This window comes from Salvelinus fontinalis, chromosome 31 (genome assembly GCF_029448725.1).
Source record: "Salvelinus fontinalis isolate EN_2023a chromosome 31, ASM2944872v1, whole genome shotgun sequence".
In the NCBI taxonomy this organism is placed as follows: domain Eukaryota; kingdom Metazoa; phylum Chordata; class Actinopteri; order Salmoniformes; family Salmonidae; genus Salvelinus; species Salvelinus fontinalis.
The window spans coordinates 34,934,446-34,949,775 of record NC_074695.1 but is presented as its reverse complement, the minus strand read 5'-3'; the positions used below and the strand labels follow the sequence as shown (position 1 = coordinate 34,949,775).

General features: G+C 39.7%; 1 protein-coding gene across 1 annotated transcript in view; it reads right to left on the bottom strand.

The window, feature by feature from the left end:
- The window catches only part of cntn3a.2 (contactin 3a, tandem duplicate 2), a 73,190-nt gene extending 58,306 nt beyond the window's left edge, over positions 1-14,884 (bottom strand). The window contains exons 1-8 of the mRNA XM_055892357.1: positions 14,295-14,884; positions 11,710-11,845; positions 11,428-11,563; positions 8,916-9,091; positions 8,619-8,714; positions 6,710-6,913; positions 5,499-5,601; positions 4,975-5,159 (exon numbers count right to left, since the gene is read on the bottom strand). Of these exons, the coding sequence (XP_055748332.1) occupies positions 4,975-5,159; positions 5,499-5,601; positions 6,710-6,913; positions 8,619-8,714; positions 8,916-9,091; positions 11,428-11,563; positions 11,710-11,764 (955 nt within the window). The 5' untranslated portion in view covers positions 11,765-11,845; positions 14,295-14,884. The remainder of the gene's footprint in view (positions 1-4,974; positions 5,160-5,498; positions 5,602-6,709; positions 6,914-8,618; positions 8,715-8,915; positions 9,092-11,427; positions 11,564-11,709; positions 11,846-14,294) is intronic.
- Between the last annotated feature and the right edge of the window lie 446 nt (positions 14,885-15,330).

Here is a 15,330-nt window from a genome sequence, read left to right as displayed (position 1 = left end):
CAATTGTACAAGGCAGATTGCAGACAGTGTATGGAGTTGTGTGGGCGAGCGGTTTACTGATGTCAACATCGTGAAAAAAGTGCCCCATGGTGACGGGAGGGGGGTTATGGTATCGACAGGCATAAGCTATAGACAAAGAACACAACTGCATTTTATCGATGGCAATTTGAATGCACAGAGATACCGTGACGAGATCCTGATGCCTATTGTCGCGCCATTCATCTGCCGCCATCATCCATGTCGCAAGGATCTGTACACAATTCATGGAAGCTTAAAATGTTCCAGTTCTTCCATGGCCTGCATTCTCACCAGACATATCACCCATTGAGCATGTTTGGGATGCGCTGGATTGACGTGTACGACAGCGTGTTCCAGTTCCCGCCAATATCCAGTAACTTCGCACAGCCATTGAAGAGGAGTGGGACAACATTCCACAGGCCACAATCAAATCAAACCAAATTTTATTGGTCACATACACATGGTTAGCAGATGTTAATGCGAGTGTAGCGAAATGCTTGTGCTTCTAATTCCAACCGTGCAGTAAAATCTAACAAGTAATCTAACAATTTCACAACAACTACCTTATACACACAAGTGTAGAGGAATGAATAGCCTGATCAACTCTAATTGAAGGAGATGTTGCGCTGCATGAGGCAAATGGTCACACCAGATACTGACTGGTTTTCTGATCCACACCCCTACTTAAAAAAGGGGATCTGTGACCAACAGATGCATATCTGTATTCCCAGTCATGTGAAATCCATAGATTAGGGCCTAATTCATTGATTTCAATTGATGGATTTCCTTATATGAACTGTAACTCAGTCAAATCTTTGAAATTGGTGCATGTTGCATTTATATTTTTGTTCAGTGTAAAATCAATAAACAAACAATATATTATTACATTATAATACCAACAGTGGCTGTACTTTGCCAATGAGTGGTAGCAACTGTCAGGACTTCAAAAGTGGTGAGTGAAGGAGTCAGGCGCAGAGAGCAGGGTAGTTCCAAAAGACGTGGATTTAATATTCCAAATAACCAGAGAGACGGTCACGCCACACACACAAGGGCGCGTAAAGTCCCAGTCCAACAAACAGGACGAAACTGAACAGGAACAGACACCACAAGAATGAACGAAACACCACAAACAGAAAAACAAGCCCGCAAAAAAGTCGTCGGGCCTACTGGGTTGAAATAGCCCACAACCAATCCTAAACACGAAACAGGTGCAACAAATCAGACAAAACTAAATGAAACAGAAAAGGGGATCGGTGGCAGCTAGTAGGCCGGTGACGACGACCGCCGAGCGTTGCCCGAACAGGAAGAGGCACCATCTTCGGCGGGATTCGTGACAGCAACAGTAATATAATGATGGCATGAGAGCCTGTGCATTATCTTGAATATAGCACAGCTTTCATAATGACCAATAGTACGTGTTCATGGTTGTTAAATATAGTGAACATTTTCCAAATGGATAAATCCATCCCTCTTGAAAGTAGGATGGTATGCTTGTTGTATTTGATGTCCTAACAAATGATTGCTGACCATATATGGATTGTTTTTACTGTTTGTTCTGTTCTTGCCATGTGTTTTTGTCCTTTTGTATTGTGATGGGCCTGTTGTCCGGACCTCTGGCAGTCTCTATGGGGGTACCACAGGGTTAAGTTCTCGGGCCGACTCTTTTCTCTGTCTATATCAACGATGTCGCTCTTGCTGCGGGTGATTCCCTGATCCACCTCTACGCAGACGACACCATTCTGTATACATCTGACCCTACTTTGGACACTGTGTTAACAAACCTCCAAACGAGCTTCAATGCCATACAACACTCCTTCCGTGGCCTCCAACTGCTCTTAAATGCTACTAAAACTAAATGCATGCTTTTCAGCCGTTCGCTGGCCGCACCCGCCCACCCGACTAGCATCACTACTCTGGACGGTTCTGACTTAGAATATGTGGACAAATACAAATACCTAGGTGTCTGGCTAGACTGTAAACTCTTCTTCCAGACTCACATTAAACATCTCCAATCCAAAATTAATTCTAGAATCGGCTTGCTATTCCGCACCAAAGCGTCCTTCACTCACGCCGCCAAACATACCCTAGTAAAATTGACTATCCTACCGATCCTCAACTTCGGCGATGTAATTTACAAAATAGCCTCCAACACTCTACTCAGCAAACTGGATGCAGTATATCACAGTGCCATCCGTTTTGTCACCAAAGCCCCATATACCACCCACCACTGCGACCTGTATGCTCTAATCGGCTGGCCCTCGCTACATATTCATCGCCAGACGCACTGGCTCCAGGGCATCTATAAGTCTTTGGTAGGTAAAGCTCCGCCTTATCTCAGCTCACTGGTCACGATAACAACACCCAGCAGGTATATCTCACTGGTCATCCCCAAAGCCAACACTTCCTTTGGCCGCCTTTCCTTCCAGTTCTCTGCTGCCAGTGACTGGAACGAATTGCAAAAATCGCTGAAGCTGGAGACTTATATTTCCCTCACTTACTTTAAACATCAGCTATCCAAGCAGCTAACCGACCAATGCAGATGTACAAAGCCCATCTGTAAATAGCCCATCCAATCTACCTACAATCCCCATATTGTTTTTATTACCTTTTCTGCTCTTTTGCACACCAGTATTTCTACTTGCACATCATCATCTGCACATCTATCACTCCAGTGTTAACCTCTACTTCCTCACAAACCCGGATCCGGGAGCACCCCCATCAGTAAAAAAGCTGACTAGCATAGCCTAGCATAGCGTCACAAGTAAATACTAGCATCTAAATATCATTAAATCACAAGTCCAAGACACCAGATGAAAGATACACATCTTGTGAATCCAGCCATCATTTCTGATTTTTAAAATGTTTTACAGGGAAGACACAATATGTAAATCTATTAGCTAACCACGATAGCAAAAGACACAACTTTTTTTCCCACCCTTTTTCCCCTGCATAGGTAGCTATCACAATTTCGACCAAATAAAGATATAAATAGCCACTAACCAAGAAACAACTTCATCAGATGACAGTCTGATAACATATTTATTGTATAGCATATGTTTTGTTAGAAAAATGTGCATATTTCAGGTATAAATCATAGTTTACCATTGTAGCCACCATCACAACTCTCACCAAAGCAACTAGAATAACTACAGAGACCATCGTGTATTACCTAAATACGCATCATAAAACATTTATGAAAAATACACAGCGTACAGCAAATGAAAGACAAAGATCTTGTGAATCCAGCCAATATTTCAGATTTTTTAAGTGTTTTACAGCGAAAACACAATATAGCATTATATTAGCTTACTACAATAGCCAACCACACAGCAGCATTGATTCATGCACGTTAGCGATAGCGAATAAACCAGCAAAAGATATTAGATTTTTGACTAACCTCCTCAAAACTTCATCAGATGACAGTCCTATAACATCATATTACACAATACATATAGAGTTTGTTCGAAAATGTGCATATTTAGCGGCACAAATCGTGGTTATACAATGAGAAAAGTAGCCAGGCTGCCAACAATATGTCGGGAGAAATCTTGGGAAAGGCACCTAGTCTAATCAGTAACTAATCCTAAACTTGACAAAAAAATACAGGTTGGACAGCAAATGAAAGATACATTAGTTCTTAATGCAATCGCTGTGTTAGATTTTTTAAATTAACGTTACTACAACATTACAGCGTGCGTTAAAGCGAGACCGCACCGAAATTAATGGCGGAATATGAGTTCTACATTTTTCAACAGAACAACGAATTAACATCATAAATAGTTCTTACTTTTTGATGAACTCCCATCAGAATCTTGGGCAAGGTGTCCTTAGTCCAAAAGAATCGTTGCTTGGTTGTAGATTGTCGCCTTCAACGTTGGAATTAGCAGTAAACATTAGCCATGTAGCAAAGACGTGTCCGACTCACTAAAACGCAGCACAAATAAATATCCGAAAATCGCAATATTCCGATATAAACTGATATAACTCGGTTTAATATAACAACATTATGATGTCTTTAACACCTATATCGAATAAAAACAGAACCGGATATATCTAAGGGCTATAACTGGAGCATTCTAGAACGACAGCCAGAGCTTCTTTCTGCGTCCTGGCCAGGAGAACAAAGGCCGGACCCCACGTTCCCAGCCCATTTATAAGCTCTCAGATCTGCCTAGCAACACCATTTCAATTCTCACTATTCGCTGACATCCAGGGGAAGACGTATGCAGTGCATCTCAACCAATAGAAGACAGGCAGATTTATAAACCGACCTCAGAACAGCCAGCAGATTTCAGCATTCTCACCTCCTCATACCTCATTGCTCTAACTCCAGTTCTGTTTTACTCACAGATATAATTCAAACGGTTTTAGAAACTAGAGAGTGTTTTCTATCCAATAATAAGTAATAATAGTAATAATAGTAATAATAATATGCATATTGTACGAGCAAGAATTGAGTACGAGGCAGTTTAATTTGGGAATGAAATTATTACAAAGTGCAAACAGCACCCCCTATTGAGAAGAAGTTTTAATTTGCCAAATTGTAATTACTTGCTACTATGGTCTATTTATTGTCTTACCTCCTCACGCCATTTGCACACACTGTATATAGACTTTCTTTTTTTCTATTTTGGTATTGACTGTACGCTTGTTTGTTCCATGTGTAACTCTGTGTTGTTGTTTGTGTCGCACTGCTTTGCTTTATCTTGGCCAGGTCGCAGTTGTAAATGAGAACTTGTTCTCAACTAGCCTACCTGGTTCAATAAAGGTGAGATAAAATAAAAAAAATAAAAAATGTCGGTCTTGTTTTGTAACTTTATTGTAAATATAATTTTCATTATCTATTGCTGCACTTGCCTCTAGCCACTTATCAGGCTGTCATTGTAAAAAGGAGTGTTTTTAACTGACTCGCCTGATGGTTAAAATTATATTTGCGATCCCACGGGGTGACAGTACCATGGAAGGCCAATCGGCCTGTAGCGATGTTCTTCCCCATCTTGTTTTCGGCCACACACTCATAGCCACCCGTGTCGTCCTGTTGGAAGCTGGGGATCTCCAAGACGGCATTGGAGTACTTCATCTTCACTTTGCTGGGGAACGGGACTCCATTAGCCCTCTTCCACGTAATCTCAGGGACAGGGCTAGGAAAGACAGAAAGCAAAACATGTTAGCGATCTAGAGTGTCGACTCCACATCTTCTCTGTTAGACCATATCTGACAAGATTTTATGCAACTTATTTTCGTATTCTATCCATTAAATAAAGAGAGAACGTCATTTGAAGAAAGTATGCATGTGGCCCTTCACAAACTGACGTTGACAATCATTGCATTCAAAAACTGTTCTGACGAATAATAGAGAGATGCCACAGTCTAACAAACATAATTGCCCTAGTGACACTTCTCTATAAAAATCCCAAAATGCTTTAAGTGAGTGAAAGAAGAGGGAAGATTGAAAACATGCTCCAAGAAATACAGCTTACTTCCCAAGAGCAAAACACTCCAGCGTAACCACTGATCCTTTTGCTGCTGGTACGGTGTCGGGAAAATGAACTTCTATTTTCGGCTCATATTCTCCCATTACTCCTATGACGTACAAGTACAAGTAGTTGTTGTTCATGCTTCCATTATTCATGACTTACAAGCTATATATACCTTGCATTGTGAGGCCCAACAAAAGCATGGTAAAACTAACAGAAAAAATACATGCATAAACACTATTTCTTAGGTGAACTGAACTACTACTCCACTTAAAGGTACACTATGCAGAAATCGCTCCATCATTTCCTGCAGAAATTCTAATAGTTCACCTAATTTCAGTTTATGTGACAAAACAAGCAAGTATAGTGTAGATAATCATTGTACCATCTAAACTGCTGTGAAATATATTTTCCATAACCAAACATGTTGTATTTTCTGCTGTTTGAAACTGGTGTGCAAAAACGAAAGTAAAAGAGGCAAAAACGACACTTAAAGAACAGGAAGCATAGAAATAGCGCACATAGGACAGATCTGCAACTTCTTACACTTGTTTTTAATGAATTTGTCAGGGTCGCCCTAAAAAGTTACATATTGCAGCTTTAAGCATGCAGTCGAGGGAGAGTAGCGAAATAACAGCATCAAATAATTTAAAGCCTCAGTTCCTGGGTGGAATACACTAAGGTTATCTCTTGAGGGTCTGGCTGATTTTGAATGTATGGTTAATATTTAAATGTTTAATTCAACCCAAAGGCAGTGTTTACTTTCTGCAAAAGCGTGAAGAGCTGCAGAGAAACTGTAGTTATAAGGAACAGTTCATTGGATTCCTCCAAGTACAGGCAGTTGTTAAAAAAGCAGAGTAAGAAAATAAGGCACCTGGATCATCGGTGAAAAAGCCTACATAGTGCTATAATGAACATGGCCTGGCAACTAAACTATGCATATCAGATAATAACAATGTTAGCTTATACGAAGGAGGTATACTGTACATTACGCCTTTACGAAACCAGTCATGACACCTTCATGAATGTCGCTGTATCATTCATACCACATTCATACCACATTTATTCAACATCATGTATAAGGTGTCTTCAAAATAAAAGTCAATTTTTATTATACTACAAAATGTTATCTGGCTCAATGAAAGCCTACCTACAATGCCTGCTATCTGTATGTTATGAATCATTATGCAAGGTATTCTGATGAATAAGCTTACCGTCTTTCCTCAGGACCAGAGATGTGGGTGAGCTGTGAACTTTGCCCTTTGTGATGCTGTTCATAACCACACAGGTATAGTTGCCCACATCTGAGGGCTCCACTTTGGCGATGTACAGGTTGCCAGTCTCCTGAGATACGAAGCGCCGGTTGTCTTGCTGGACGAAGTATGGGTATTCATTGAAGACCCATGAATAACTAAGGTCTAGAAAGGGAAATGCGGGGGAGATTTAACCAACTACTGATATGACGTAACATTCAAAACTTGAAACCAAGAACACAAATGCTGCATTTATACAGGCAGTCCAGTTCTGATATTTTGCCCAATTGGCAAAGATCTGATGTGATTTGTCAAAACACCAATACCCTATGAAAGTGATGCTAATTGTTACTTCTGGGATCCTCGTTTTGTAGGCTAAGAATGGGCTTCAAAAATGCATCCTCAAATCCATGAAAACGTGGTAATTTAAGACATATATTAAAATGTATATGTGTTTTGAAAAAAAATTATGTGAATTTGACGCCCAAGAAAAAGTACGAAACCAAAAAGTTACAACTCTTTCATTTGAACTATAACCATAAACAACAACTGCTTAAAGGTGTTTTGACAGCTTGCCAGTCTTCAGAAACATATATTCTTTTACATTTTCAAAAAGTACTGGGTGGCAACATTCACCAAAAAAAGCATCTATTATGAAACACATCAAATTGCCTGTAGCTAACGGGTTCTTACCATCCTGTATGTCCTCAGCTTGAGCAGGCGCGCTCCAGCATGCTAACAACGCTGCAAGAGACTTTTCTAATTTTCAACGACGTGTCTTACTTCTTGAGCATCAAATATTTTGATGAAAGGCATTGGGTGTGAGTAAATCAATAAACAAATACGATTATAATTGTATATATCTTAAATGACCGTATTTTCATACATTTTATGATATAATCTTGAAGCCCATTCAAAAGACCCAGGAGATGACATGATCCGGAAGTATGACTTCACATTCACAGGTTAATAGTGTAAAAAAGATCTGAATTGGGCCACTTATGTAAACACAGCCATAAAGACAATGTGTCTTTGGGATGGATTTAATTTGGATTGGATTTGTGTATAAAGGGTGACATAACCACTCCCTCTATAGGGTTTATAGCCAAATATGTCAATTTCCCAAAATGCTATGCTTTATAAAGGGTGGCATAACCCCTTATACCTGGCGTCACGTGTTTTGAGGAAAGCTCCCAAAGGGATGGAGAGAGGACAAAAGGGATATGTCATGAGACAACCCCTACCATCAAATGACTTTTTCCTCAGTGCCAACACCTATGCACAGTCAACGTCCATATACCTACAAACTGCTCTCAGATATTATATATGTTAAATAGGTTATATTTATATTTATGTTATCTATATATCAAAGTAAATAAATGTCATTCTTAATGTAAACAGTACTCATATTTCAGAGAGCACGGTAAGTTTTGAAAAGACACCAAGACTTACTTTGTAGCATCTACAGACTAATCAATGTAGTGTCTTAAAGGAGACCTGGGTAACAACAAAATCTCACAGATGTTACAACTTTATTTAAATATTTCTTAATTCCCCCAAACAACCTTTGTATGGATTTTATTCGAGGAAGATCGAAAACATCATGACTATCTTCAGGCCAAACTGGTGTGGAATTGACCTATATGTAACTTAATTAAGCAACACAATCAATCTAGGACGATATTTTAGGACAATTTGGACATGAAGCCTTTCTGACTATTTGAGTTTTGTGCTATCAAAAGCACTGATTAAACTGTAATATGACTACAAAATCATGCTTAAGTAGTAGTGCTAAAGTATAGTTGAAATGCCGTGTCGATTCATATAGGACTGTCAAGTGTAAAAGAAGATAACAAAAGTAATTCAATACCTCCTGAGGAGGTGGGTGTTCCACAGAGTAACACAACTCCTTGTCCTTCTCGAACTGACACCGCACTTCTTGTGTGGAGTTTAAAATGATCCAAGTCTAGAAGAGAAACAGGTCAATTTATGACATCTAAGAATATAAATACAGCACTGATGACACTCATTTTCCCCTATGAACCACCTGCATGTAAAGCATTATAATGCATTTATAAGGTATGGTGTGTTACTTTCAATGGTGACAATTTAATAATGCAATATAATGCAGTGTGACAGGAGGCATTATGGCCTGTTCTTAACTTACAGGCAAACTGTAGGCTTGCTCTTCTGCTGAGAACGGCTCCTATTGTGTTATAGGCTGTACACTGATACCTTCCCCCATCCTGGTAGCGGTCCAGACTTCTTATGATGAGGTTGCCCCCAGACATCCGACGCCGGTGGTCCAACTCCAGATTTATGAGAGTTCCATTCAGTGACCATCTGTGAGGGCAGAAATACCATCAGCTGCTGGCAATATTCACAAAACATCTCTATCTATTGACCACAGTGGATTTATGGGAGCAAATTGAAAACTAAAACTCAATAAAGGCAGCAACCGTTATTTGGACGGTACTTAAAGTTCATTGTTATTTTGAGGTCAATGATAATAAATAACATATACAGGTAGGTATGGTTTATGGTTGTTTGTTGCTTTTGTTGTTTTGTCATTTCAAATGAAGGGACATTCTGTGCATGAGTCTTTACTATGTCAATATTTGAAGTACATATCAATATCCATAACCATTCATAACAATGTGTAAATCTTCAAGCTAAGATAAATAAAAAGAATGCCTGTTGAGATAAGTCCATGTCCCAGGCCATCTACTTTGTAGGTCCAGCTATATCCCACAATCCCAAATGAAATACTAAGAACCATATCATTACCAGATTTGTGTTATCCTTTCCATTCAATTGGATACATACTGTATACCGTAGTTGGACCTACACAACGGATGGCAAGGGAATGTGGACTCATCTTGACAGACTTCTTTTGGAGTTTGAAGACATCCGACAAACTTAAATTGTGTGTCATGTCCTTTTAATAATATGCAAATGCATTCATAATATTTAGTGTTATTACAGTTTTACGGTTGATATGGATATCCCATCCACTTAAGACAAACTCTCAAATACATTGTTTCCACTCTCCACAGAGGCCTATTGGTCAAGAATGCACATACTATAGTCACAAACAGTAGCACCTTGTTCTTTTTTGATTGGTATAATATGCTCAGTTCTTCTCTGTTTAAATAAGAACATTAGCACCATGAAACACCACAGCAGGTGCAAGCTCACACTACCCACACAGCAATGCTTTCACACATTCCTTTCATTGCACCCTTTCTGCACTCTCATAGAAAAGAGGACAATAATCAAAGCTGGTATCAAGTCCAAGGAAAATGTTAACATCATTCACTTCCTAAATCTCGCAAATCTCAGTTTTGGAATATACTGACTTTATGACCAAAGTTATCCTACTTACACTTTTTATTCAATTTTGGGACTACAGTTGTTTATGACTACTGCTGACGCCACATAGACCGTTTTTAACCAGAAAAGTCATAAAAAAAAGATGTCATAGTATTTGAGAGGTAAAGCACCTTGAAACTCAGTCCATCAATCCCGCTACTATATCATGGCAATTAATTGATAGGATTTGATGACCTGGAGCTCTTGCCAAACAGGAGAAGGCAGAGGATCTTATTAGATCCCAGACAGTGACTTGTGGCATATATAAAGACTGTTAAATTGAGCTGTGAGCTGTTATGAATGCTTATAGCAAGTAAGTTATAATGCACTATGGGATGAAGCCCCCACAGCACTAAACATGTGCCATAAAAACATATTAGTCTATTCATAATGCATTATAAACAGCATGGTTACATTACTTGTGTTATTATTTTTCAAATTTTCCAAATTAAATCATTTCTGCATTGTTTGGAAGTAAGCATTTCCCTGTTAGTCTATACCTGTCGTTTATGAAGCATGTGACAAATACAATTTGATTTGAATTATGTAGTTCAGTTTCTCTTTATCTCAAATAATAAACACTGTTTACATGTTCATTGATTGTATGAGTCCAAATATGCATCACAAGACCAATGTCTTTCTGTGTTTTACCTCAGAAACCCTGTTCCCAGCTTTGGGGTATGAGAGCATGAGTGGCAGGAGTGAGAGAGAAAGCAAGGGAGAGAGAGAGAGTGCGAGAGAAGATAAAATGGAAGGAGCAGTGTATTCCATTTACACTTCAAGAGAGGAGCTGAGGAGGTGTTGAGGGCATGTGGTGCAGAGCACAGCAAGCCTGAAGAGACGCAGTGCTAAACACTCTCGTCTCGACCTTTCATCAGAAAATGGAAATATCTCATCTTAGCTGGGGAGATACCAACCAGATGTGATTATGAACATAGTGTGAGCTCAATACCACTTTTATTCTTCTCATATACACCGGCTGTGCTGGAGTAGTGTGGGTTCCACAGCAAAGACAGTCAATGCATCTTTTTGTTTGCGCAACTGTTTTTTTCACCCCTCTGTAAAATAGCAACAAGCTATTAATGTGAAAAGCATGAGCAGGGGAGAAGCACCACATAAACCTGACCCATTAAAGTCCCTGATCGGCCAGACAGTCAAAACACCTAATTTCACAGGTGTAAATTAGTTGCTGATTGAAAAGCAAAGATAAAAACCAGTGGACCCCGCGGCACTGGTGTAAAATGTAGTCATAGTTGTAGTCGTAGTCATATGGAAATTCAAACCAGGTGAGTGAGTCTGAATCCTACCTGTATTGAGGAGGGGGGATTCCTTTAGCGTCACAAGTAAGAGTGGCCTCCTCTTCCATAGAATCAACAGGGATAAACAAGTCACCGGGTTCCATCCTCCATCTTGGACCATGGAATGATCCACTGTCCAAACATTCTGGGGAAGACATACTCTTCAATGTAGCAGAATGTTTAACTCATATATTCTGGTTGTGACATGAGTTCCAGCTTTTTCGGATGTCACACTCAAATCGTAAATGTCCCTTCAAAAGAATCATTGCACATAAAAAAAAAAAATTCTACCTGCGAGACAGTCGATGATTGATAGCAGAAGAAGCTGTTTCCATGGTAACGTCATCTTTGGCAGGGAAGGACGAATAAGACTTTCATTCAATAAGCTCTAAACGACACTCTTTTCTCCGGAACAGACAGGCCTGACCTGTAGGAGACAGTCATTATAGCAAAAACACCAAACTCAGCATACATGTCACCTCATGAAAACTTCAAATATACTGTATCTATTTTCGTGCTTAGCCATCATTTGGACAGGCATGGAAGACGGATATGGAATTGACATTGGCAACATAGAAATATTGAGTGATGGAATGTTGGGACTGAATGTGGGAACCTTCCATTTCTCTTAACCATGTTTTTTTTCAATATCCAGTTTCAACATTCCCATTGAGCAACAGCGTTAATGAATCCTGTGTATTCTGATATGGAAACAAACAATACGAGCAAGCAAGGGAGCACTCATTGGCATATGGGACAAGACAGACGCCAATCTATTAGGAGAACAACTGTTGACCCAGCTCCATCTTTCACAGAGACAAATCTATCCTCTCAGGCGCAAGGAGCCTGGACCTGTGAATTGGGTGCCATCCAATCAATTAGTCTCACCGACACCAGCATGTCTTGCCACATGCTGAGGGAATCTAGAGAGCTTGATGAGAAATCCATTCCCCACAGGTACATGATCAAGGGCGAGTGGCTGGTCATTGCGTGGTCTGCATTGCAATACTAAGGTTAATTGCAGTAGAGCAGTGATTCCCAAATACAAATAAACTGAAGAACAAAACACACACAAATGTGATACCACACAAATGCTCTCTCTCTCTCTCTCTCTCTCTCTCTCTCTCTCTCTCTCTCTCTCTCTCTCTCTCTCTCTCTCTCTCTCTCTCTCTCTCTCTCTCTCTCTCTCTCTCTCTCTCTCTCTCTCTCTCTCTCTCTCTCTCTCTCTCTCTCCTCTCTCTCTCTCTCTCTCTCTCTCTCTCTCTCTCTCTCTCTCTCTCTCTCTCTCTCTCTCTCTCTCTCTCTCTCTCTCTCTCTCTCTCTCTCTCTCACACACACACACAAACATACACACAGATTCAAACATGATGTACACCTAATTTAAGGTATAATCCTCGGGCTAGTCTGCTTTAGTGGTGTAGTTATAGGGGCTAATTGTGTGTTGGCTGCTGTAATGTCAGATTTGTAAGGTCTCAGGGAGTATTTCCTCCAGTCTTTCATGTTTACTGGGTCTTTTCTCCTGCTGGAAGTCTCCTAAATTGGATTTTCCACACCTTCTCATGAAGAATTCTGCATGCTTTACCTCTCCAGTAGGTCTACAGTACAGCCCTGCAAACTGTATAGGCTTCACTGTGGGCTGACGATTGTTGTGTGATAGGAGTTGTGTAAAATATTTTAAACCTGAGCTGCTCAATAAACGGTTTCATGTGTTTGGTCACCATACATAGAATTCACAACATGTGACACCACATGTGCTGGTGATAAATAGGCCAAATAATTGTAGCAGGATGAATGACAGATGATAAGGAGTTGTGTCAATTCCTGTATCACAGCCATTGAAACCCATAAAAGCAGCACATCTCCCTCTCTTCTACTCTGCATCTGCAAGTAACCAAATAACACAGCATTTCAACAGCAAGGCAACCCAAACTGAAAGAGGCCACATCTGCATTCATAACAATAATAGGACTTCCCACTGACTTACTCAATAGAAGAATATGCATATTACTTGATTATTGTTTTACTTCCCCAAGCATGAACAGACAGACTCATTCATTCAGAGCCATACCTTGGCAGGTTAGTCAGAATCTCTCTGCATAGAGAAATATTCAAGATACTGAACTAATAGGCACCCACCCACCTCTCATCGTTTGTCCCTTGAAAAATGTATCATTGAGCAGCAGCTCATTGGAAACACCTAAATGGTTCTATCATGGCATTGCAATGAATTTTCAATACTCATGCAGCTTTGAGTGCAACCCCCATTAGGCCTATGTACAATTTTACATCTATGCTTTGTTACATTTGAAATGGTAAAATTAGATGTGATGTCAATAGATGTTGATAACACCTATGGGTTCTATAGGGAAGTCAAAGAGATGTGAAAGATGAGGTAAGAAATATATAAGAACTCATTCAACTGACAAACAAGCATTAGGCTGGCTATATGTCAAATAGCTTCAGAAATGAACTGTACAAAACAACAAATGTGTATCAATGGCAAACACATCGTGAGTGCTTGCAGTTTCTGCGAGTAGCCTAGGCTATATGCTCCTCAATCCTCAATCAACGTTAATCAAACCAAACACACAAACCATTATATTTCCAATATCTATTATTATTATTATGTTACTGTTATATTGAGTTTATAATTGAGAGGAAACACCTCATGTCAAAGCCTATAGGCATTTGGCTTTGGTAGATAGATGCCCACCAAGAAAACGAATTAGGCTACCAATCAAATAACAATTTATTGAAAGTAAATTGGTTTTATTGTCACCATGGCCATCATAATGTACATCCAGCCATACATTGTTTCAGTGATTTTTCAGTTTCAATGGCATGGCCACACATGCCAAGCTTGATAATTTCCTTACCTAGCGGCCGTTTTCTCCTTATCTTGAAATATATTCAGACCAGCAGTGCACTAATTCAATTCTTTTAGCCATAATAAATAGTTGACCCGCCACGGACGCGTTTTCCACCGATTTATATCGGAAACACAAGCTCGTTCATACAGGTTAAACCGAAACACTGGTCAGTCAGTGTAAGAAAAAACAGTCAGTGTAAGAAAAAACAGGCAATCAACGAAGGCACTAAATAGGCAAGCGTCTCATAGCCTACGTCGTTTTCTCTTTCCCAAAAACAACACCCACACAGTTTGCTCATGAATCAAATCGGCAACGTTACAAAAGATGAGCACAAACGCAGACCTATCTCCGAGCCACATTCATGTTGGCAGATTATGTTAAAAATAGTATTTTGCGGTGATCTCCGTATTCCCTGTGAAGATGCTATAGCAGACGATAGAAGCAGAAAAGATGGAAAGGTATGGCAGACGCACCTGCCGAAGCCAAAGAACTGCGCCAGTCTTCGCCAGAGATCTGAGCAGACAGAAAAACTGTGGGGACATCACTGCGTAAAAATTATCAGGATATCAAAATGTATTGATAGGATTATGAAAATTGATATGTTGATAACTGCACGGTCAGCCTGGTCTCAGAAGAGTAGATAACATAGTAAACGTACATTTGGGACATTCAAATTAGTACGTTAGCCTATGTTACATTTGATATGGCTACATAAGACAGTAGGTTACTTAAATTGGTTGGGGTGGGCTATAATGGCAATGTCTAGCAACCCAAAGTTAGAATCTCATCTTTAGCATTTTTAGCTAATTAGCTACTTTGCAACTACTTAGCATGTTTGCTAACCCTAACCTTCAAACCCTTTAACCTAACTCCTATCCCTAACCTTAACCCCTACCCTAGCTAACTTTAGCCACAACAGATTGGAATTTGTAACATATCATACGTTTGATAAAATCGTAATTTATTGTACGATTGCAATTCGTAACGTATTGTACGAATTGCAATTGATAACATATGATACAAATTGTATTTCACAACATAT